The 23197-nt window shown below is 46.7% G+C and overlaps 1 protein-coding gene across 3 annotated transcripts in view; it reads left to right on the forward strand.

Moving 5' to 3' along the window:
• Window positions 1–22316, forward strand: part of Usp10 (ubiquitin specific peptidase 10) — a 64905-nt gene extending 42589 nt beyond the window's left edge. The window contains exons 5-14 of one of the 3 annotated variants that reach the window (XM_026411403.2): window positions 3389–3480; window positions 4008–4117; window positions 4670–4725; window positions 4934–5037; window positions 7584–7683; window positions 9228–9405; window positions 12553–12718; window positions 16563–16707; window positions 18883–18948; window positions 21305–22316. In XM_026411403.2, coding sequence (XP_026267188.1) covers window positions 3389–3480; window positions 4008–4117; window positions 4670–4725; window positions 4934–5037; window positions 7584–7683; window positions 9228–9405; window positions 12553–12718; window positions 16563–16707; window positions 18883–18948; window positions 21305–21492 — 1205 coding nt within the window. In that variant the 3' untranslated portion in view covers window positions 21493–22316. The remainder of the gene's footprint in view (window positions 1–3388; window positions 3481–4007; window positions 4118–4669; window positions 4726–4933; window positions 5038–7583; window positions 7684–9227; window positions 9406–12552; window positions 12719–16562; window positions 16708–18882; window positions 18949–21304) is intronic. The other 2 variants (XM_077792886.1, XM_026411404.2) reach the window with 2 other exon arrangements.
• The last annotated feature ends 881 nt before the right edge of the window (window positions 22317–23197 follow it).

The raw sequence follows: 23197 nt of genomic DNA on the forward strand, positions 1-23197 counted from the left end.
AAGGGGCAAACCATAAATTGGCATTGATTTGAGGGAAGGGTTGATATAGAAACCAACAGGTTCTGTCTGACATGCATACGTGCTTCCCAAGTCAATGCTGGCAAGCAATCAGCTGCAGTTGGCTCTAGGGTCACAGCCTCCAGCATTCAGGTAGAGCGGGCCACAGCTCACTTGAGAACCTGAAAGCAGCCTGTTCCCAGGTGGGCTTAGTGCAGCCACTCCTCAACCTGCTGGCACCTCGCCTCCCTTTGGAGGCAGAGTTAGCTTTGTCATTAGTGGGGTTTTCTTGTTTTGAGCTGAAACTCTTGAATTCAGAGTACTCTCGATCATTTGTAATCAGGTTTGATGTGGGAGGGAAGTTTCAGACAGATCTGGGTTCCTTCTGTTTCCCGTCAGTGTCTGCTGAATAAGAGCGAGTGTTTCAAGCCCGTCCCCACCTCTCTTACACCTTTGCCTCTCATGTCATCAGAAAAATAGAAGGTTCATCTCCCTCTCAGAACACCAGTGTGTGACCCGTCTTCATTCCTTCCTGTGGTCCTGTGCCACTGCCCAGCCAGGCCTCCGCCGAGTGCTCCCACTGACTCTCTCCACTTTGGCATGGGAGCCATTGCTCCTCTTGCATCAGAATGTACACTCCCCGCCCTGAACCCTAGGGGCTTGAGTGTGTGTTTGTGGGAGTATAGATAGGTGACTCCCTAGGCTGTGTGTGTAAAGCACTGCGGGTGGTGATGTTCCTTCTGTCCACCTCTAGGACTGAACTTGCTCTCTCCTTACCGCACAAACAGAACACAACTTGCTTGTCCTGTTGTGTCCTCCTGGGGAACATGGGAGCACCCCCCACCCCCAATGACTGACTGCTGGTGTCTGTCTCTGTTCCTCTACAGCTTCCATGTCCAGCCGTCAGCCCCTGACTGGCCTCCCCAGTGCTTCTACAGTCCGTATACAGCACAAAGCATCATCCCCCAGCCCTGACCAGCTGAGCCTGCTGTAGGACTATAGCTGGGAGTCCAAGTCCCTTTTGTCACTGGACTATGAGCTGTCCTAGAACAGGGCTGCCACTCAGTCTTCTGGGCCAGGTGGGGCTCAGCCAGGGTCCGCTTAGTCATCAGCAAAAGGCAGGGTGTTTTTTAAGGAAGGCTCCTGTGGTAGGAAGACTGCTCACTTTGAGTCTTATGGTTACATAAACACTTATGCAATTGTTATTAGGTGTAGAAATACTATGCCAAAGATTTGGGGGTATGATGCTGCTTTAAGACATTGTGCCATTGCATTAGAGTATCGATGTGTGTCTGGAAACGCACAGGTTTGGGCAAAGCAATTATTGACTCATTGCTGTGCTGTGGCACACACTAGAAATGCTTACCTGCTGTGGTAATTTGATGAAAACAGTGTAAAAATCTACTCTTAAGTACATCTGAAGCCGTGGGAAGAGTGTCTGAAACCTCAAAGTAAAAGGGATTTTTAAGTGGAGCACAGTGCATATTGGAGACGAAGAAAGAGATTGGCTACTGAATCAGGTAGAGCCAGGTCTTACAGCTTGGTCCACTTACATGACCTTAGCTTTTTCATCTGTAAAGTGGGGATTATAGTAGTGCCTTGAGGACAGTGTTGTTATGATGATTATAAATAATGTAGATAAAGCTCCCAACATGGTGTCCCCCAGATGACAGGTACCATCTGTGCTGGGTGTCACCACATGTGGTCTTGGGGTTCAGTTCTGTAACTGACTGTCACCCTGTAGTAAGAGAGGTAAGAAGAACTTTACAAGCTTAGTCTAATTGAAAAGACACTCTTGGGTTCTTTTGAACCTGCATGTTTTACTTTTATTGTGGGAGAGCTACTTGAAACTTGTTCCCTGTGCTTCCCCAGGTAGAGGAAAAGGGAAGGAGGAAATGAGATGTGTGTGTTGAAGTTTGAATTGTGCATGTGCATTTGACTTATGCATAATTCTGGGACCTGCCAATGCAGCTGTTTTTGACCAATTTTTCTTTGTGTGTTGCCTTAAATAAATGCTAATGTCAATTTGTGTGCATTGAGTTTTCTTTCCTTTCATGCAATTAAAAGTAAAGGAGGCAGTGCCCTGTGGCCACAGATCATGGAATCCAGGCCATGGCCACACTACCTAGATCTTGTGAGGTCATAGTCAAGTTACTTATATTTTCTTAACGTTATTAGTTTCTTTTTTTTAAAATTTTTTTTTTTAAGAGAGAGTGAGAGAGGAGAGAGAGAATTTTTTTTTTTTTATATTTATTTTTTTTTTTTTTAGTTTTCGGCGGACACAACATCTTTGTTGGTATGTGGTGCTGAGGATCGAACCCGGGCCGCACGCATGCCAGGCGAGCGCACTACCGCTTGAGCCACATCCCCAGCCCCAGAGAGAGAATTTTTAATATTTTTTATTTTTTAGTTCTCGGCGGACACAACATCTTTGTTGGTATGTGGTGCTGAGGATCGAACCCGGGCCGCATGCATGCCAGGCGAGCGCGCTACCGCTTGAGCCACATCCCCAGCCCCCGTTATTAGTTTCTTTACAGTGAAAAAGGGATAGTGCTGGCACTCTGGGATCACTAAGGGTGAAGTCCATCCAGTCAGCATGTGTGAGTTGAAAAGAGCATGCTGACTTAAAAGGTGTCCGTAAATTGCAGCCGTTGCTGTTACAGGAGTTATAATGGGACATGGAGACACCTTGTCTTGTTTCAAAGCATTTTTTGTGGCTTATTGTTTAAAGATGGCATTCATGACTTTCTTACGACTGAAAAAGCACGGCATCAGGGTGAATCTGAGGCTCAGAAGCTTGCTTATAAATGGAGTAAGGAATTGCAGTATGCACAGCAGTCATGCAGGTGGGCCCGTGATGAAGAATACAGTGTAGGTGGCAGAGCACGGTTCTTCTGACAGGAGCGCCCTGGCTCTCCAAGCCGCCACCAGGCACCTCGGTGCAGTGTGCATGGCACTAGGTGCTGGGCTTCAGAGGCGGAGATTTGGATTCCACACCTAAATGCTTTGTATCTAGTGTCCAAGGGACCTTGTTATTCATGAGGCATGCCTGGCTGTCAGCATTGAAGGGGAAAAAAAAAAAGCCTGTAGCTTCTAAATCTTCCTCTGATGCTGATATAGTATATTTAATTTTTTTTCTGTTTCTCATTTAAAAAAGGTATTTCTTGTGCTTCCTGGTTACATTCCTATGAGTACTGGGGGGAATATTGAGACTAGTTTTAATCATTAAATACTATACTTGATGTATAAGTTCCAACAATATGAGTTTCCATCAGGTATGTGTTCTGTTGAAGGGATTTTCAACACTTCCGTGGACTAGAGCATATGAATAGATCTAAATGTTATTCACTAGGTGTCATTAATTTCTTAAATGTGCTTCTCGCTCTTTCAGAGTTACTGGAGAATGTAACCCTGATACATAAACCAGTGTCATTGCAACCCCGTGGGCTGATCAATAAAGGAAACTGGTGCTACATTAATGCTGTATCCTTCTTGGACACTGTCCCCAGGGTGGACTTCCTGCAGTGGTCTCTTCTTAAAGTGCATTTACTTAATGCAGCTTCCATGAAAACCAAATTTTGAATCTGAAAACTTGGTTCATTGCTAGTCTGCCTACCTTGCTTTCAGGGTTATTCCTGACTCTAGCTTCTCCACTGCTGCCAAAAAGATAATTTGTTGACCTGTGAATGACAGAGTCAGGCAAGTGTTAATCTCATGTAATGGCCCCAAATAGTAGGCAGAGTGACTACTTAGAACTGCAAATTTTGTTCTAACTGACCTGATGGTCTTGGTTGAATCAGGTTTCTGAACGTGAACCTGACTGCATGGTAGGTCACTCTGTAAGATCACAAGACAGTCGTCCTCAGTATTATTTGATCTGTGCCTTTTTGTGTTGACCTATCTAAGTAGCTCAATATCCTCGGTTTATTTTTATATGCTCTCGTGTTTAATGTGCTTTTAGGAAATTTGCCGGTTCATTTCCTTTACGTTTCCTTACTGCCAATGTTTAGACCCTGCAGGCGTTGGTCGCTTGCCCTCCGATGTATCACCTGATGAAGTTCCTTCCTCTGTACTCAAAAGTGCAAAGGCCTTGTACGTCAACGCCTATGATAGACAGCTTGTAAGTAAGGTGTTGGAAAATACAGTTAAGGGGTGGAGTTCCCCCCCTTCCATTGTTAGAATTTGAATAGTCGAGCAGAGTTCATGATTTCCTACAAATGAGTCCTGTAGTTCTGTTTTTTTTTTAATCTGCTTATGAATGGAACATTATGTTTTCTTAAGATTTAGTAGAAAACATTTTTGTTTTACCAGTTTAAAATATCACTTAAAATTTATAAAACATGTATATAGAAAAGATGAAGAAGAGATTTGTTATCATCATTACCATTGATTACCTAAGGCCTGCTATATTTATCCTAATTAATATTGTACTAATATTTCTCCTAATACTCCTTAGCCATCAAGGCTCTTTAGTATGTCTTTTTTTATATTTATATTTTTAGTTGTTAATGGATATTTTATTTTATTTATTTACTGTATGTGGTGCTGAGAATCGAACCCAGTGCCTCACACGTGCTAGGCAAGTGCTCTACCACTGAGCCTCAACCTCGGACTATAAGTATGTCTTTTGCAAAAAATGTATCGCTTCACTTTCTCCTTTCTCCACATTTAGTGTTCGGCTGATGAATGAATTCACTAACATGCCAGTACCTCCAAAGCCCCGGCAAGGTGAGTAGAGGCCAGGACTTCTGAGACGCTGCCTGTTGGGAGCGTTTGGTAAATTCAGTCTTGCTGAGAAGAAGATGTCTTTGTAAATGCAGGTGGCCACATCTGTGCTGTTCTTAACCTCTGGCCAGTGGGGAGGTGGGGAGTTTTGATGGTTTGGATTTGTGATGTCCTTTTGGTTTTGAAACTTGGTGTCCTGTTTCCATTGCAGCTCTTGGGGATAAAGTCGTGAGGGACATTCGCCCTGGAGCTGCCTTTGAGCCCACGTACATTTACAGACTCCTGACGGTGATCAAGTCGAGCCTGTCTGAAAAGGTCTGGGGCCTGTAGATCTGATGCCCAGTGCTGCCTTTGCTGCCCTTGCTGCCCTTGTCTCAGCTGCCCTTGCACCCCAGTGCTGTCATGTGGTGGTATCAGGGCTAGGTCTGCATTGTGGTGGAGTCAGCTGTGTGTTACATTGAGAGAGTGACCACCACCCATGTCAGGAGGCCTTCACTGTGTACCGAGTGCTGTTCCCAGTACTGACTGCATTGGCTTTCTGTGAGTTAAGCAGTGTTATCATCTCCTTGTTAGCAGCTGACAGAGCTAAAGCCACTGTCCAAGGTCAAACAGCTGTGCATGGCTGAGCTGGGCTCTCAAGACAACTGGCTTAGCCACTGCACTGACTGCCTTCTGGGTAGAGTGTATTGGGCCTGGATGGTGGCATTGTGCAGGAGAGCGTCAGGCTTCAGCAGCTGTCGAGGTCCCTGACTCTTTTACCTTAAAAAAAAAAAAAAAAAAAAGGATTTTTTTGTTTGGTTTTGCAGTGCTAGGAATTTAACCAAGGGCCTCATTTATGCTGGGTGCTCCACCACTGAGCTATAAACCTAAAATTGTTTATTGTGTGTTTTACAAAGAGGCCTTATCAATGGCGCTGACAGCTGTTGAGAGTGAATCAGGGGTACGCTTAGCACAGTTAACTGGAACACTTCTTTCCTGACCAAGTTTGTGGTGGTGAGTCAGTATGTTTGTGGTTGAGATGATGCTTCGGAAAACTTGTGCACAGATGAGAAAATGCTGTCCAAACTGAATCAAGTCAAATTGAAGCTGCATTGCTTTGGAGAAGGGTGAGTGTCCAGGGCAGGGTAGTGGAAACCACCGGAGGCAGCACAGAATTTTAAGCTTTTAAAATACCCCCAATACAGGACTGGGTTTGTGGCTCAGAGGTAGAGCACTCGCCTGGCATGGTTGAGGCACTGGGTTCTATCCTCAGCACCACATAAAAAATAAAATAAAGATATTTTGAAAAAAATACCCGCAATACAGCTTTTGGTATTGGCTTGCATTTCTGTTTCCCCATGATGAAAATGTACAGAATGTTTGTTGGGGATGCAGAAATGCAATAAAGCATACCCATTGCCCTAAAAGAGCTCACCGTCCAGGGTGGGAGTCAGATTCCTAACAAAGTAAACAGGTAAATACAGAGAGGAGATGGTGTGCAGCTGCTGTGGAAGCAAGGGGGGGTGTAGCTTAGGTGGAGGCAGAGGTAGAAGGGGTTACTCAGGGAGGGTTTCCTGAGCTGAATCCCTTTAGGATTGTGCTTAGAAGTAATGGTAATGAACAAAAACATGATTTTGAAGTTTCATTAATACTGAATATGTCAAGGTCCCCAAGGCCACCCTTGCTCAGGTTTGCTGACTTGCTGGCAGGACTCAGACTCAGAAGCTGGTATGCTTGTGTTTATGCTTTATTTGCCACCGAAGGCTTCTAAGCAAGGTCAGGAAAGGAAAAGGACACAGGTCTGGAGGGATTCCCCAGCTTCTTGCCCAGAACCTTTACACAGCATGTTTTTAATTCCTCTGCCATCAAACTGTAATGACACATGGGACTGTAGTCTCCCAGGGACGCATGCTGGGGTCAGAAGGGAAACAGCTGCTCAGCATAAACCATGTTACTTGCACAGAAGCTAGGCACTTTCCTTCTCGGGACTTGGGATAGTGGGAATCTTTCTGAAACTGAAGTTCCCAGACATCATCCAGGGGCCAGCCTGGCAAACAGGCCTCTCCAGGGAGCACAGCTAGCTGTTTGTGCTGCTGACCCGTGGGCAGTGCCCATTTTGCCCTTTGTTGAACACACCAGAATGTGCTGGCACAGCAGTGCTGCCTGGGTCTTGTGGTCTGTTTGGAGAGAGTGAGCAAACCCAAGTACAGTCTTCCCAGAGACTTGATGCAGAAGAGCTTGCAGACCCATGGGCTAGGCAGCTGGAACCAATCCTGATAAATCACAGAACACAAAAAGCCTGCATTGGATTGTAAAACTAAGGTGTGACCACATTATATGCCTCACCCATAAGTGTCTTGCTGATGTGTGTATCTGCATATAATAGCCAACTCACTCTCTGAGTCAGTACCAGTTTTTGCGTATGATTGGAGTCCTTTCTCAGAGTTAGTTGCTCATCAAAAAGAAACAGATGCATAGGCTGTCTGGAGTAAGTGATAACCCCCTGTGCTCAGCCAGTGATGTGGCCCTAGACATCTTATTTTTGATCTTACATTTCATTTAAGCAAAAATGCAACTTTAAAATAACCTCTTTTTACTATAAGATGATAAGATGATCTACTGTAAAAAAATATACAGAAAAACATAAATAAGAATATAAAAATTCCTATTCGTTCTAGACATAAGTATTTAATCTGTTTTCCTTCCATCCTGCTCCATGGGATCTCAGCTACCCAAAGAAAAACTCATATCAATTTTTGAAACTCCTTTATATTTAATCTTGAAATTGTCAGCAGAGGCATAGTTTGAATATACAGGTCTTTGGACACTGTAGGCCTGAACAGCAGCCACCTGAGGGTGATGTGCTCCTGCTTCCCTTCCAGGGTCGACAGGAAGATGCCGAGGAATACTTGGGCTTCATTTTGAATGGCCTCCATGAGGAAATGCTGAGCCTCAAGAAGCTTCTCTCACCAAATGATGAAAGTAGGTCATGGTCTTTCTCCTACTAAATGTGTGAGGATATTTTCCTAAGAATGTTTTAAAATATTTTTTAGTTGTTAATAGACCTTTATTTAGTTCATTTATTTATATGCGGTGCTGACAGTCAAACCCAGTGTCTCATGAGGTAAGTGCTTCACTACTGAGTCACAAGCCCAACCCTGATTTTTTTTTTTTTTTTTTAAACCTGTGCTGGGAATTGAACCAGGGCCCCATGCATGCTAGGCAAACACTCTACCTCTGAGCTACCTGCCCAGCCCCAGGATGCATTTTTAAACAAATTATGCATACTCCAGGGTTAAGCTGCCTCGCCCCTCCTAACAGCCATGGACCTGCCAAAAATCACTTTTTTTCTCATTAAGATAGCTAGTTAAGCTTGGTGTGGTGGTACACGCCTGTAATCCCAGCGACTCTGGAGGCTGAGGCAGGAGGATCACGAGTTCAAAGCCAGCCTCAGCAATAGCAAGGCACTAAGCAACTCAGTGAGACCCTGTCTGTAAATAAAATACGAAATAGGGCTGGGGATGTGGCTCAGTGGTCGAGTGCCCCTTAGTTCAATCCCTGGTACCCGTTCCCCCAAAAGATAACTAGTTATTTTATGTTGTCTTTTATAAACCATTGATAATTACATTTAGATAAATTAAAATTTAGCTCAAACCTCTGCTGTTGTTCTATACTTTTTTTTGTTTTTAAGATTCTTTTTTTTTAAGTTAGACATAATATCTTTTTGTTTTTGTGTGGTGCTGAAGGATCAACCCAGTGCCCACATGTGCAAGGCAAGCACTCTGTTGCTGAGCTATAACCCCAGCCCCCTGTCCTAGACTTTTTTTTTAATGTATTTTTAGTTTTAGATGAACACAATACCTCAATTTGGTTTATTTGGGTTTTTTAATGTGGTGCTGGGGATTAAGCTTAGTGCTTCACACATGCTAGGCAAGGGCTTTACCACTGAGGCACAACTCCAGCCCCTGTCCTATACTTTGAATTAGGAAAATGATCGAGAATGCAGAAAATCAGAAAGAGTAGCTTGATAAGTAGCTGCACAACTGCTGGAGTCTGCAATCATTAATATATCATTGTTTACCTTTCTCGGCATGAGCATGCGTGTGCTTGCACACACTGTTTACATTTTTCCTGAATGATTCAAAGTCAAGGGGCAAATAATAGTTTAATTCGCTCCTCAGTGCTGAAGCACTCAATCCCAGGATAAGAGTCTTTCCTACATATCCACAGCCCCTACTCTCATGAAAAACCAACAGCAATTACAAATTCTATCTGCTTTCCAGCATGCCTGCAGATTTCTCCAATTGTCCCAAGAACCTCTTTCACAGTAGTTAATGCAGTCCACAACATGGTAAAATCCATGAAGCTGCGCGTGTTGCGTTTGGCTATTGTGACTCTTGAGGTAGACACACCCTGATTTTATTTTTAAAACTACAATTGGCAGGTCTGTTCAGGTGCTTCACATAGAACCTTTCTTTATTCCTGGTGCTATAACCCGTAGCCTAAGCAAACCCTCTCCTTTCCAGAACTCACAGTCTCCAATGGGCCCAGAAGCCACTTGGCAGATGAGGAGGAGCAGGAGGAGCGAGGCGGAGGAAGCGAGGATGAATGGGAGCAAGTGGGCCCCAGGAACAAGTCTTCTGTCACCCGCCAGGCGGATTTTGTTCAGACTCCAATCACTGGCATTTTTGGTGGACACATCAGGTTTATGCATTTCTGGAAAAATTTAGTGTTTGTCTATTTCAGGGTTTCATCGTTTTGCTAACAGGGAGGTGTGAGAACTGTCCTGGCGCATTTTGCAGTCCGTGGTTTGCTTTTATACTTCCTGCCTGCTCTTTGCCTGTCCTTTTGAGTGCTTCCCTGTCAGCCTCCAGTGCTGTCCTCCTGTTTACTGGGCCCTTCTGAAGGGCACTGTCCCCAGAGGGCTGGCCTGTCTATCAATCAGGTGTAGCTGCTCACTACCACATAGTAAGAGCAGAGCAAACTGACTGAGCTGTTTGTTTCATTAAGAGAAATTCATGTACCTTATTGGAGGTGCTTTACCTACTTATTTATTTATTATTTGATGTAAAAATATATTTGTTACAAAATATGGATAGTAAAATGATTACCATAGACATGTAAGCTAACATATCCCTTGTCTTACATAGTTCATCCTTTGTTGTCGTGGCAAGAACAACTGCAGTCCACTCATGTAGCAAAGCTCCTGGACACAGTCACCCATTCACCCCATGCCCTTGTAGTACCTGTCAGGTCTTTGTCTTACTCACCCTGCAGATCTCCTGCTTTGTACTTCCTGGCTGCATCTCCCATCTCCTTTTCTGCCCCTGCCCCTGGTAATCTCTGTCTCTGTATATTTGACCTTTATAAAAAAATAGATTCCAGAGATAGTATGAGCATACAGTATTTTCCTTTCTGTGTTCAGCTTATTTTACTTGGCATAATGTTCTCCAGGTCCATCCATGTTTTCGCGGTGGCAGGAGCTCCCCCCTCCCCTCTTTTTAAAAAATATTTTTAGTTGTGGATGAACACAACACTTTATTTATTTATTTATGTGGTGCTGGGGATCGAATCTAGTGCCTCACATGTGCCAGGCAAGAGCTCTACCACTGAGCCCCAGTCCCAGACACGATCCCCTTTCTTAAGGCTGAGTAATATTCTGTTGTGTGTGCACACCACAGTTTTTTAACCATTCATCCTTGGACGGACATGTAGGTTGATTCTATATCTTGGCACTGGTTGTGAATGGGTTGGAGGAGTTTAGAATCAGACCATGTGAGCTAGGAAGTGAAGGAGTGGAGGGAGATACTATCACACAGAGGAGGATCCATGACCCCAGCTCAGTGCCACTTCCCTTAACCAGCTTGCTGTTCATTCTTGACGTCCTTCTGAAAGGTTTTCATTTACTTGCATTAGAGCCTTTCACCGCCACATGGTGTGGGCCTGACATGTCTGTGTCCAGGCAGATTCCCTCATCAGCAGTGCTCTAAGGGCCTGTTGTCAGTGTCTTCCGGAAGGCCTTGCAGGGTATACTTAGTGAGACTTTGGCTGTGTTGTCCCCATATTGAGTATCAGAAAAAGCAGCAGCTTTTCAAGGTGTCAAGAGTTGGTCTAGTCTTTTACTCTGGGTTTAGCAGCTTTCAACAGGCTAATAAACAACCTCAAAACGTCTGCAGCGATGCCCTTAGAAGCTGGTCTCTGTCCTCTCTGGAACTGGGCTTTGAGCCAGTCACGTGGCCATGTCCAGCACTGAAGCGAAACTGCAGGCCCTTCTCTTTGGGTGTTTTGGAGTCTGTGGAGCTGTGTGGTCACGTGTGTTCGGGGGAATGCTGCACACTGACTGTTGCTGTGACGATTCATCTTGGCAGACACGTCCTGGGATGTCCTGTGATGACAGGTTGAGGGGACAGAGATCCAGCATGGCAGTCTTCAGGGAGGGTGACTGCCTTCTGTTCCACCAGCCAGCAGCATGGTGTTAGCACTTTGGGGATGCTGTCTCAAGGACACAGACAAGGGGACAGCTCAAGGGGGGGGGGCAACAAGAGCCCCCATCCCTCCACTTTTTGGTGCAGAGGTGGAGTATCAAAATCGCAAGGCCATAGAAGGCCACCATACCCAGAGATCCCAAATGTGTCTAAGGATAATGACTGGACATGCCAGAACCCATCGTGATGCTGCTGGCTTGGCTGAATGGTGGCCTGGCCGCCAGCCCCAGTTAGGTGCGTTTGGTCTTTGTTTCTTTTTAGAAAAATGATAAAGCAAAGATAAAGAATCCTGTAATTTAGGAAATCTTAAGCCACCATTCAGCATGATTCTCTGTTCAGACCAGTTGAGAGAGAGATTCTCCTCTAAAATTCAGCCTTGTTCCGGTGCTTTCAGCTTCCCCAGGAAGATCAGCCCTTTTCCAAGCCCCACCCCCACCCTTTTTTTGGTGGTGGGGGGGAACACAAAATACAGGCTCTTTGTGTCAAGAAGGTAGCCACCTCTTGACTGCTTTACCAGCTCTCCTCACTGGTGTCTCCACTGTTCTTTTCTTGAGCCCAGAGAGCTGCTGTCCCTCAGCTCAGGAAGAGCGTGGCAGTGTGTGATAAACCCTGGATGGAGCAGCCTTTAGCTTGCTCTCCGTGGGTCTTCCTGGGCAGTCTAGGAAGACTGCCCACTCAGTCCATCCCTTCATGAACCAGTCACTCTGACTGCAGAAGAGACTCCCTTATGGTGACTCCTGGACTGTTTCTTTGCTGAGCCTAAATGGGAGATGGGCTGAATGTCCGATTTCTTCTCAGAAAAACTTAGAAAAACCACCAAAGAAAAACCAGATGGAATTGGAGCCTTTCTTGGAAGGGAGGAAGTCTGTCTTCTTGGAATGGAACTTGGTTTTATCTTGCACACCCTGCTCCCCTTCTGTGTGTCATCTTTCAGGGGAAATATGCTATTAAAATATTGCTCACCTTGGAATTTCCTCTATTAGAGCAGCCATAGTGCTCTGAGAAAATGAAAAGTGTCTGCAGTTTGAGGCCAGGCAAGATGGTCGGTCACGCTTACTGAGCGGCACATGGAGTAGCAGTGTGGCATGGAGGTGGAGAGTTGGAAGAGGAGATGGGTGTCCTTCCTGAGTGCTGGAGCAAGGCTAGGCTTGGGTACTGACACCTAGCATGGGATGTTGAGTCATTTATAAGTTCAGTGTACCTTTAGCTTTTCTGTGCTCTCTAATCTCCTAAAAGTGATAACTGAGCAATCTGATTTTCAGTGCTTATTCTCCTTTCCTGGTGGTCAATCTTAAGGGAAAGTGGCAAGGAGTGGGCTCTTACATTTTTGTGGTTTTTTTTTTTTTTTTTTGCTTTCAATTATTAGGTCTGTGGTCTACCAGCAGAGTTCAAAAGAATCTGCCACTCTGCAGCCATTCTTCACATTGCAGTTGGATATCCAGTCTGACAAGATACGCACAGTTCAGGATGCACTGGAAAGCTTGGTGGCCAGAGAGTCTGTCCAAGGTTATACTACAAAAACCAAACAAGAGGTATGTTCACAGTTGAAGAAGAATGCAGAATTAGGAATGAGGGGAAATGGATTTGAATTCTGCCTCTCAGATCAGTTGCTTAAATTTTTTGTATTGAAAATTTGCACTTTTTAAGAATGGAGCAGTTGTGGTGGCACATGCCTGCAATCCCAGCAGCCTGGGAGGCTAAGGTGGGAGGATTGCAGGTTCAGAGCCAGCCACAGCAACCTAGGGAGACACTGTCTCACAATAAAAAGGGTTAGGGGCCTGGGGTTGTGGCTCCGCGGTGGAGCGCTTGCCTTGCACGTGTGGGACCCTCTGTTCAATCCTCAGTACCACATAAAAATAAATAAATGACGGTATTCTGTCCAACTACAACTAAAAAATAAATCCTTTTAAAAAGGCAGCAGGGTGGGGGAGGGCTAGGGACATAGCTCAGTGGTTAAGTGCTCCTGGTTTTAATCTGCAGTATCAAAAGTAAATAAAAATGCGTGTAACCCCAGCAACTTGCTAGCCTAAGGCAGGAGGATCGTGAGTTCAAGGCCAGCCAGTCTCGGCACCTTAGCTAAGCCCTAGGTCTCTAGATAATATTTGTATATTATTTTAAAAAATACATTATGAAAAAGGGCTGGGGATGTGGCCCCTGGATTCAATCCCTGGTACAAAAATAAAGAAGAAGAAGAAGAAGAAGAAGAAGAAGGATGGAGTGGTGAAACAGATGATCCTAGCCACCTCTTGGCTCTAAATTGTGTGGCACAAGCTTATGATCTCCTTTGGGTCTTAGGTCCAGCGCTGGCAGTCTGAGCAGGTGTCACAGGGTCAGTGCTGCCTCCCGCAGGGCTGCAGGGCTGGCTCATGTTCATGGTGCACAACACAGTTTTTACCTTTTTCATCTTGGTGAGTTAGGAGTGGCCGCTTACTGCTCAGTGCTTTCTGTCAGCTGTCGAGCAAGGCAGAGCTTCCTGGTTCTTCTGTCTCTTTCCCTGTTTTCTGCTCCACAGTAGAGAAGGCCTTCCCCATTTCTTAGAGTGTGGCAGTGAGTTCACAGTCATGTGTCGAGGTGAACGCCGGCTTTGTTGAGGGTTGGAGTAAGCCACCGGATGTTCCTGCAAAACCGTGTGTGGGTAGGCAGTGAGTGGTAGCTGTAAGGTCGACCCCTGTCTCCTCATTGCCCATTTCCTGTACCTGTGTGCTGAGGAAAAAAGAGCAAAGGAGACCCTGAGACCTCTGCTCCTCCTTTGGATTGGCTAAACCACATTGTCAAGGGATCTGCAAAGTTAGGCCCCATTCTCAGGTTTTCTGATTTGCCTCTGATCTGCAATTTCGTTTTAAAAATAAAAGAGCTAGGCACCAGACAGATACCTGGGTAAGCTGAGAGTCTGGTGGAGGAGCCCATGGAAGAGAGAGCGGGCTGGGTATTTGTGTCTGGCTGTGGGTGGCTTCATCAGCTTGGCCCAGCCATGGCAGCTGTGACTCCAGAGGTGGACCATGCATCTGGCTGCTCTTACCACTTTCCTCAGTCTCTTCTGTGAGCCAGTGATGGCCGTGTTGGGCCACTGGTCCTTCTGGGAGTTCTTGAGCCTCTGCCTGGGTAGCCCAGGAAAGACCCTTGTGTAACGTGCCTTCTGTACTCTTGTGCTGCAGTTGAACACTGATCAGGACCAGGGCTGTGCAGGCTTGGGGACAGGCAGTGGTCAGCCTGTTGCTGGGGGTGGGGGTGCTTTGGGAGAGCAGTCATTGGGAGGAGCCTCGGGGATGAAGAGGAGTGCTGCACCCTGTTGTGGCTCTGTGGTGTTGCCCACACAGTCAGGAGCATCCAGAAGAGCAGGCGTGTGAGCAGGGGTGGCTTTTTAGATGACTTGTATGGAAATATGTATACAAAGCAAAGAATGTGACTGTTTTAAAATTTCCTTTTAAAAATACCAGATTTAGGGCTGGGGCTGGGGCTCAGTGATAGAGTGCTTGTCTAGCATGTGAGGCACTAGGTTCGATCCTCAGCACCACATATACATAAGTAAAATAAAGGTCCATTGACAACTAACAAATGTTTATATATATATATATATATATATATATATATATATATATATCAGATTTGGTGTTGAGGGTGTAACTCTGTGTTGGAGCCCCTGCCTAGCATGCAGCCGGCATACCGAGGACCTGGGCTTGAACCCAGCACAAACACACATCCTGCAGATAAAAGCCCAATTTTAATTTTATTGGATTTTAGGTGAAAGGTGGTTTTTTTCCTTCCTCTGTTAGAGTATAGGAAGTATGGATCCATTGAAAAACAATCGCTATATAGAAAATGCCTGGCTATGTGGTTAATGGGAAATTGTGCCTTAGTTTGTCTGGAAACCCAAAATGCATATTAAGAATTTCAGGCGTTCAGTGAGTCACTGAGAGCTTCCAAATGACACTAAGCACTGAAGGGCACCCTAAGAGGTCATCTGGGCCTTCCATCCACAGGTGGGGACCTGGAACCTCACAGAACTGATCTCCAGGGTGAACTGTCAGCAGTGCCCCACCTTTGTTGGCTCATAGGTAATTGCTGGGCCCAGAGATACTCACTATCAGGCACAGTGCGATGTGGGGAAGTGTGAGGTAGTTTCTCCGCCTGGAATCTTACCAGGGGGAACATACGCAGGAGGAGCCTGGGAGGTCACTCAGTCCAACCAGCGATGGCTCTTGAGCTTGCTTTCAGAGGACACCTCCACATCAGACATGTGTACAGTCCTCTGACAGGTTTGTTTTTCTTACTATGTTGTTACCTTTTGGATGTTTTTTTTTTTTTTTTTTAGAGAGAATTTTTATTATTTATTTTTTAGTTCTCGGCGGACACAACATCTTTGTTGGTATGTGGTGCTGAGGATGGAACCCGGGCCGCACGCATGCCAGGCGAGCGCGCTACCGCTTGAGCCACATCCCCAGCCATTTTTTTTAAAATTTTTGTCAGAGTATTCTCGAAGAAGATAATAGGAAATATTAAAGAGTTTGTAAGTATAGTGAATGGTAAAGTGAAAACACAACTGGTTAAAGAAAATTTAGCTTTATGCTGGGCTCTATGGCTTATTGCTTATGATCCCAGCAGTTTGGGAGGTCAAGGCAGGAGGAGTGCAAGCCCAAAGTGGCTACCTCATGAGACCTTGTCCCAGAATTAAAACAGGCTGGGGGTTTAGCTTTGTGGTAAAGCATTCTTGGGTTCAATCCCCAACACTAAAAACCCAAAATAAAAATCTAGCTTATTTAAAAGGAGCATTCTTTGGATCTATAAAAATATGTCAGGGGCATATTAATTGATAAAACCAAAATATTATGAAATTGATGGTTAGGATAAATGGCTTTAGGGTTTTTGAAAACATTGAACTGAAAGAACTGACATCAGTGTTGTTGAGACCACATGCATTGAGTGGACTGGGAAGGAGCCAAAAGAGAACATAAACGCTTCCAGGGCATACCCTCAGGGACCTGCTGCAGTCTGTATCTAGGCCCTGCCTCCTAGTGTCCACCCCCTCCCAGAAATATCATCAAGAGTGTTAGTCCACTGACAGGTCAGAGCCTCACGATCCAGGCACTTCCCAGAAGCCCATGTGTGGACACTGCTGCACTGGGGACCAAGCCCCTGACCTGTGAGCCTTTAGGGGACATTCCAAATCCAGATCATGACACTGGGAATTATGAAAAACCAGGTCAACACATCTGAATCCAGGCTGCCTGCCACAGTGCAGAACTTCCCTTGGCAGTCACAGATGGGCTGCAGGGCTGGGGCAGGAAGGGTCGCGGAGCCCTGCTATTGGGTGCTGGTGAGGACATGCACTGCCCCCAGTCGGACAGGACGGGTGTCCTGGTGTGTTCTGTGTCCCAGGTTGAGATAAGTCGGAGAGTGACTCTGGAAAAGCTCCCTCCTGTCCTTGTCTTGCATCTGAAACGATTTGTTTATGAGAAGACTGGCGGGTGTCAGAAGTTGATCAAAAACATCGACTATCCTGTGGACCTGGAGATCAGCAAAGGTAATGCTGAGGTGCTCTCAGAGCGGCCAGCACCACATTTTATGATAGGGGGTTATGTCAAGATGAAGGGCACTTTCTTGGCTTTTTAAATTTCAAATTTCTTGACATACACATATGTCATATACATACGTTTTTCGTGTTGTGTATGGTGCTGGGAATAGAACTCAGGCCCCCCAGACATTCTAGGCAAGTGCTCTGCAACTGAGCTACATCCTTAGCCCCTCTTGATTTTAATATTAAAATTGTCACTAAAATGGCTTTTTAAAAGGGCTGGGGTTGTGGCTCAGTGGTAGAAAGCTTGCCTAGCATGTGTGAGGCCTTGGGTTCGATTTTCAGCACCACGTAAAGAAAATAAAGGTATCGTGTCCATCTACAACTAAGATATATATATATATATATATATATATATATATATATATATATATATATATATATATATATATATTTAAAATGGCTTTTTAAAAATAGAGGCCAAGGACTGGGGATGTAGTTATTGGTAGAGCATTTGCCTAGCATGTGTGAGACCCTGGGTTCAGGCCCCAGTGCCGCTACAGAATAAAAGTAAAAACAGGCAGAAATGAGTAAGCCATATGGTTTACTAGATGAGAAAAACGGAGCCTTTGTCCATCAAAGTAAGTACCCACAGCTGTGTTGAGCAGCGTGGTTGGATGGCAGTGGGACTCCCTCTGTTTGCAGTGATGCGTGCGTTAGCTTTGTGAACTCCTTGGCCATGAGTCCCCCAGGTAACAGGGCTCAGCACATTCAGAAAGCCACTTAGAAGAGCCCCGGATTAAAGCCTCGGCAGGACAGCTGAGTGCACCCCTTGAGGGAAAGCTTTTGTCGATGCTTCAGAATTTGCGAAAATGTCTTGTACAACATTGAAAGTTAGAATGGTACCCTGAGGAGTCGGCATGTCCTAAGGTCTGGGAAGCAGAGGCGGGTGCCTTAGCAGCATTGGCTGAGGAAGCTCATGCTCTTTCCCGCCTGCCTGACACACCTGGAGTCTCCTCACAGCCAGGTGCCACGTGTAGTCGCGCCCTTGGTGCCCAAGTACAGCATGGCACCTTCTGTTAGGGACTCTAGCTCAGAGTGGGGCTGCAGCCAGTCCCCTGTCCCTCCACCCTCTGCTTCACAGCTGCCTCCACCCTCTCCAGCAGTGTGGCTTCTGATCTGGAGACCAGAGGGAGGAGAGATGCCAGCAAGGCATGATGGGTCCCCTTCCAGTCTGCCTTGTCTCGGAATCTTGAGGCAGCGCCTGGGAGGCAGCCCCGGCACTGGAGGCGCGTTGACCTTCCCCTGCCCGGCAGCCGCCCGTGCTAGCAGGTGGCTTGCCTTCTGTTTCTTTCCTTTTTCTTCCTCTGGGTCTCTTTTCCTCTTCTTCTTTTCTCTTTCTTTCTGTGTTTCTCTCGGTCTTCCTCTCTCTGTTGCTCTTCCTCGGAGGTCTCATTGTGTTGCCAAGGACAGCCTCGAATTCCTGAGCTCTGCCTTAGCGTCCTAAGCTGCTGGACTCCAGGCCTGTACCACTGTGCCCTGGGGGGATCCCGACTAAGCTGATTGCACCTCTCTCCTTGCTTATTACATGTGGTTTTGTATCTGCTCCCACCTCAAATCCTTTGTAGAAACAGAAATGACATCACTGGGGGCCGGAGGATCTTGCTGGGGTGGGGGTGGGGGTGGGGGAGGAGAGGAGGCACAGTGGCTGCCGAGAGTGCCTCCTGGGATGGGCTCCTCCTGGCCCTGAGTGCCCCTGCCTGGGAGTTGAACCTGAAGACAGGCGCAGGCTCAGGGAAGCATATTGGCCTCACGTGGTTAGAGTTTGATGTGACTCACTTATGAAATGTTCTGATTCTTGGGTTTCCCAGGACTGTTTTGGTGAGCTTGCTTTTGAGTGGACAGCATTTTTTCTTGTGCTGTTTTTTAGAGCATCTGTTTGCAAGAGGTGTCCAGCCTGAGCCTTGTGGTTCTGGGCGTTGCTCGGGCAGCTCGCAGGTGGGCTGGGCCTGTGCTCCTCCCTGCCCTGCACGCTGGTTCCCCTCCTGGTCCACTAAGGGCAGAGCTCTGCTCTCCGCCCTGCTGCTGGCTTGTTGGGTGGAGACTGTCCTAGCCCTTGGCTTTTGTTACTCTGAACCTCTAAGTGCTTTTGTGGATTGGAGCTGTTGATGTTTTGTTTTTCAGAACTGCTTTCTCCAGGAGTTAAAAATAAGAATTTTAAATGCCACAGAACCTATAGGCTCTTTGCAGGTAAGTGCTGTTTTGCTGTCCCTTGCTTGTTGGAGCAGTGGTGAGCAGTGGTGGAGCCTTTACCCCCCAGGCCCCCTTCCCTGTGCCATCACTCGTGCAGAGTGTGCTCTGCTCTGTGGGCAGGGAGCCCTAGGGAGATGGTCCTGAAGCGAATGCCTCTGTCTTCAAGGCAGAGTGAACTTCAGCTGCCAGCGAGGTGGGGTGACCGGCAGTGGAGCCTCTGTATCAGCTGGTCACTCTCCTGGGTTAAGAGGTGTGTCCCACCCTGGCGTCCCTGGACCCTCCTGTATATGATACTGTATATGGTACCTCCCCCGCTCCTGGGCCTCCAGCCTCCCCACAGTGAGGTCCGAGAGGGTGAATGGCACACCCCATCCCTGGAGGGGCTCAGCAGGGTTTCCCATCTGTCTGCCTCAGTCACTCCTGAGGTTTTAAGGGTTTGATGAGCCATATCCAGGGCCAAGGATCTGGCCACACTGGAAGGTACCCGCTCTCTCTGTCTCCCTTGTCTCCCATGCTTCGTTATTTGTTTTGTTGTTGTGTTGGGTTTTGTTTGTTTGGTTTTGCTTTCCCCTCCTCCTCAAAACATCTGATCACAGCCCCTCCCTGACCTGTTGGGCCCTAGTGCAAGTGGCAGCAGGTGCCTTCTCTCATGGGTGTGTGCAGTCTCCTTCCCTTGCCTTCGAGTGGAAGTTCTGAGGTCTGGTGGGCACTCTGCGGCTCTGCAGCCAACCAGCCTGGCTCTCTGGCCAGCCTGGCTCCTTGGAGCCTGCACTGAGGTCCTAGTTGACCTTCTTTGCCTTTTCTCTGCATCTACCCGCTTGAGACCCTTGCAAGGGAAGGTTGGTAGTCAGGGACAGTGTGGAGAATTCTTTGTCTCTGGGTCAGGTGCCTCAATGTGAATGTGTATGCATTCTCAAGAAGTGAACTCTCAAAAAGTAAAAGCTTTAAAAAAAAAAAAAAAAAAAAACCTGGGTCTCTGTTCTGCCTCTGACAGTGGGCTCTCCTGGGATAAGTGATGTGTTTCACATTAGTTACCTGGACTGCTACCTTAAGAAGCTGGGATGTATGGAGTACAGTTCTCCTGAACTTTTATTTAGAGTGGAGGTGTCTTATGGGAAGTATGGATTAATTAAACCCTTAGGTTCTTCAAATTCTACTGACTTGGTTGGTTACTTTGAAAACAAAACTATTGGTCTTCAAGGTCAAAATTCAGGACAAAAATTCCAAAGAGAATTTGGGGCCTAAGAGACATGCTGGTGTCCTGTGACTTGTGCACAAGAATAAGCTGGGACCTTCATTGGCTGTTTACCTGTTTCTGACTGCAGAGCCAAAGAGTCTGGCCAGTGACAGAATCCACCCCTTTAGTAGCTCTGTCCTCCAACTCTAAGCATTGTCCTCCCGCAACCGTTCCTAGCCCAGAGTGGACCTGGGCCTTCTACATTCCTTCAGCACCCAGACGTGACAGCTGCCGCTGGAACCCGAGATGTTTGGGTTGTTCAGTGCTGACATTTCCTGCCAATGAGATTGCAACTGCCCGTGGCTATGCCTTTGGACCACTGTTGGGGGAACACAGCTTAGCAGTCCACACTGCTCTTCCTGTCCAGAATTTGGCAGGACATCCTTCACCCAGCCTGATGTCTCCAGCTGAATGGGTGTTCTCCGCCCTGCCTCACAGGAGGGGGAGCCCATGTCCTGTGACTGCCTTCGCTGTCCTCACCACCTTGCCCAACATTTACGTTGGTCTAGGCTTCTTTTGTTTGTTTTGTTCCAGGGGTTGAACCCAGAGGCGCTTAACCACTGAGCCACATCCCAGCCCTTTTTTTATATTTTATTTAGAGACAGGGTCTCCCTGAGTTGCTGCGGCTGGCTTTGAACCTGCAATCCTCCTGCCTCAGCCTCCTGAACTGCTGGGATTACAGGTGTGCGTCACCTCACCCAGCTTGTCTAGGCCTTTGACTAAGACTTCATGGTTGAACTACAGGATTCTTTAAAAACATAAATACAGGCCTAGGGATGGGTTGTGTGGCTGCTGAGGCTCTGTGGGAGGTGTCTTTGTGAGGTGTTGGGTGTTTTAAATATGCTATTAAAATGTGTGTATAATGTGATAGTGTGCAAGACAGGTGTCTTACACGTGTGGTATCATCCACACATAGTGACAGGTTACGTGTGGATACAGGCCCCAACACGAGATCTGTCTTGCCTTACTCTTACCCTTGCCTTGAAGCTATGTGCCACTTTGTACTATAAATCATTCACATTGTTTGAGCTTTATAACACTGCTCTCAGTTCCCCCTCTCCCATGGACATCCCAGGACAGGGGCTGCCTCTAACAGTGCCTGCTGCTCTCTTGCAGTGGTCTATCATCATGGCAGCAGCGCGACCGGAGGCCATTACACTACGGACGTCTTCCAGATTGGCCTGAACGGCTGGCTGCGCATCGACGACCAGACGGTCAAGGTGGTCACCCAGTACCAGGTGGTGAAACCAGCTGCTGAGCGCACAGCCTACCTCCTGTATTATCGCCGAGTGGACCTGCTGTGACCCTCTGTGCGCGTGTGTGTGCCTGATGCCCGCTTTTAGAACACCAGTCTCACTAACTTCCTGCCTCTCTTTAGTGGCTCTTTAAAGAGAAACTTTCTCCTTTTTGCGAAAATGGGCTCGAAGGAAAAGGAGATGCCTTGGGGTTTGTGCGCAGTGTAGTTTTATGTTGACTTCTAACTTCCAAATCAAAATCATTTGGTTGAAATAGACTGTCGCTTGATTTAAGAATACACAAAAACCCATATTTCTGAAATAATGCTGATTCCTAAGAAAGGGAAACTTGCATTTGATTCCCAGTCTAATTGCTTAGTAGAATAAATTCTGCACCAGCAACCTTGTAAATTTGTGAAAAATGAATTTTATCTTTCCTTAAAAAATAAATTTTTTAATCCATTACACTTTCCTCCCCCACCCTTTAGTTTTTGATAAAAATGAGCCAGTTATTGGAGAAGAAAATAGTTCTTACTTCAGAAGAAAAATAAACATAAAAAATAAGTTGCTGGTTCCTAACAGGAAAAGTACATTTTAATAATTGTGCGATGAGAAACTGCTTACGTACACATTGCGATCAACATTTGGAGTTAAGATGCTTGTCTGCATAGATGGGTGATTGTAACCTTATTGCCATTAAAAGATTCCAAATTGCATTCATGCTTCTGTGTACCCGTGATGAAGAAGGGCAAACACAAGGCTGCGTCCCGAGTCTGCTCTGTCGGCTCTGCTGTCGCTCCTCTGTACCGCCGCGTCCCCACTTGTACACAGTTTAGTGACACCTAGGAGTATAAAGTTTCGCCCATCAATAAAAATCACAAAGTTGGTTTAAAGCTGCCTGTGTTTCTTTGAATGCAAAGACCTTTTTCAGTGACGCGTTCGTGGGGCACAGCTGCACCTGCCAGCTACAGGAAGCCCTGCCACCAGCCGAGCTGTGGATCTAGGCCACTGAGGTCCTAGAATCCCAGTTAGCTGGAAAAGGGAGGTCCTGGCACCTCCCCCCCCCATTGGTACTGTATCCCAACAGTTTCCAGGTACACCAAATGGTGGTTAAATGGAGGCTGAGCAGCTCAGCAGCACCTCCCAGCGCCACCCTCAGGTGCCTGCAAGAGAAGAGAGCACATGCAAGGGAGAGGCTGGTGGCAAGGGCTCCTGCCCCATGCCCTGTGAAGACGACTCCTAGAAATGTGCCAGATCCACAGAGAAGTGGTTCTTGTATGGCTGAGCCCTTCTCCATCTCTTCCTTTACCGCCTGGTGTTCCCATGGCTTGGTGCTGTTCTTTGAGGGAAAAGAGCTTACCTTGTAAAATTACAGTACTAACATCACCCGCTTGGCCTGTTTACCCAGTCATAACCCCATTCTGATTTGCTTGGCTGAATTACAATCTAATTAGCTTCTTGTTAGAATAATGTACAATTCCTACGGAACACATGGAGTTTGGCAGGCAGTTAGCATTGCGGGAAGCAACCCACACCCACAAAGACCTAGCCAACAATGAAGCAGAGCCTGACTCCATGGCATTTAGTCAAGTTCTAGATGGGGCTACTTGAGCCGCTCACAGACGACTCCTGTGCCTAGGGCCCTCTCTGTCCTAAGTCGGTCAAGAGAAGTGGCCTTGTTGCTGGGTGTTCCATGGGGGGTCTGGTGGAGTGCCTTTTCAGGCAGTGGAAGAAGAGGCCTGCTTGAAGTGCGTTGGGCGCCCAGACCTGTACC

This window comes from Urocitellus parryii, chromosome 15 (assembly GCF_045843805.1).
Source record: "Urocitellus parryii isolate mUroPar1 chromosome 15, mUroPar1.hap1, whole genome shotgun sequence".
In the NCBI taxonomy this organism is placed as follows: domain Eukaryota; kingdom Metazoa; phylum Chordata; class Mammalia; order Rodentia; family Sciuridae; genus Urocitellus; species Urocitellus parryii.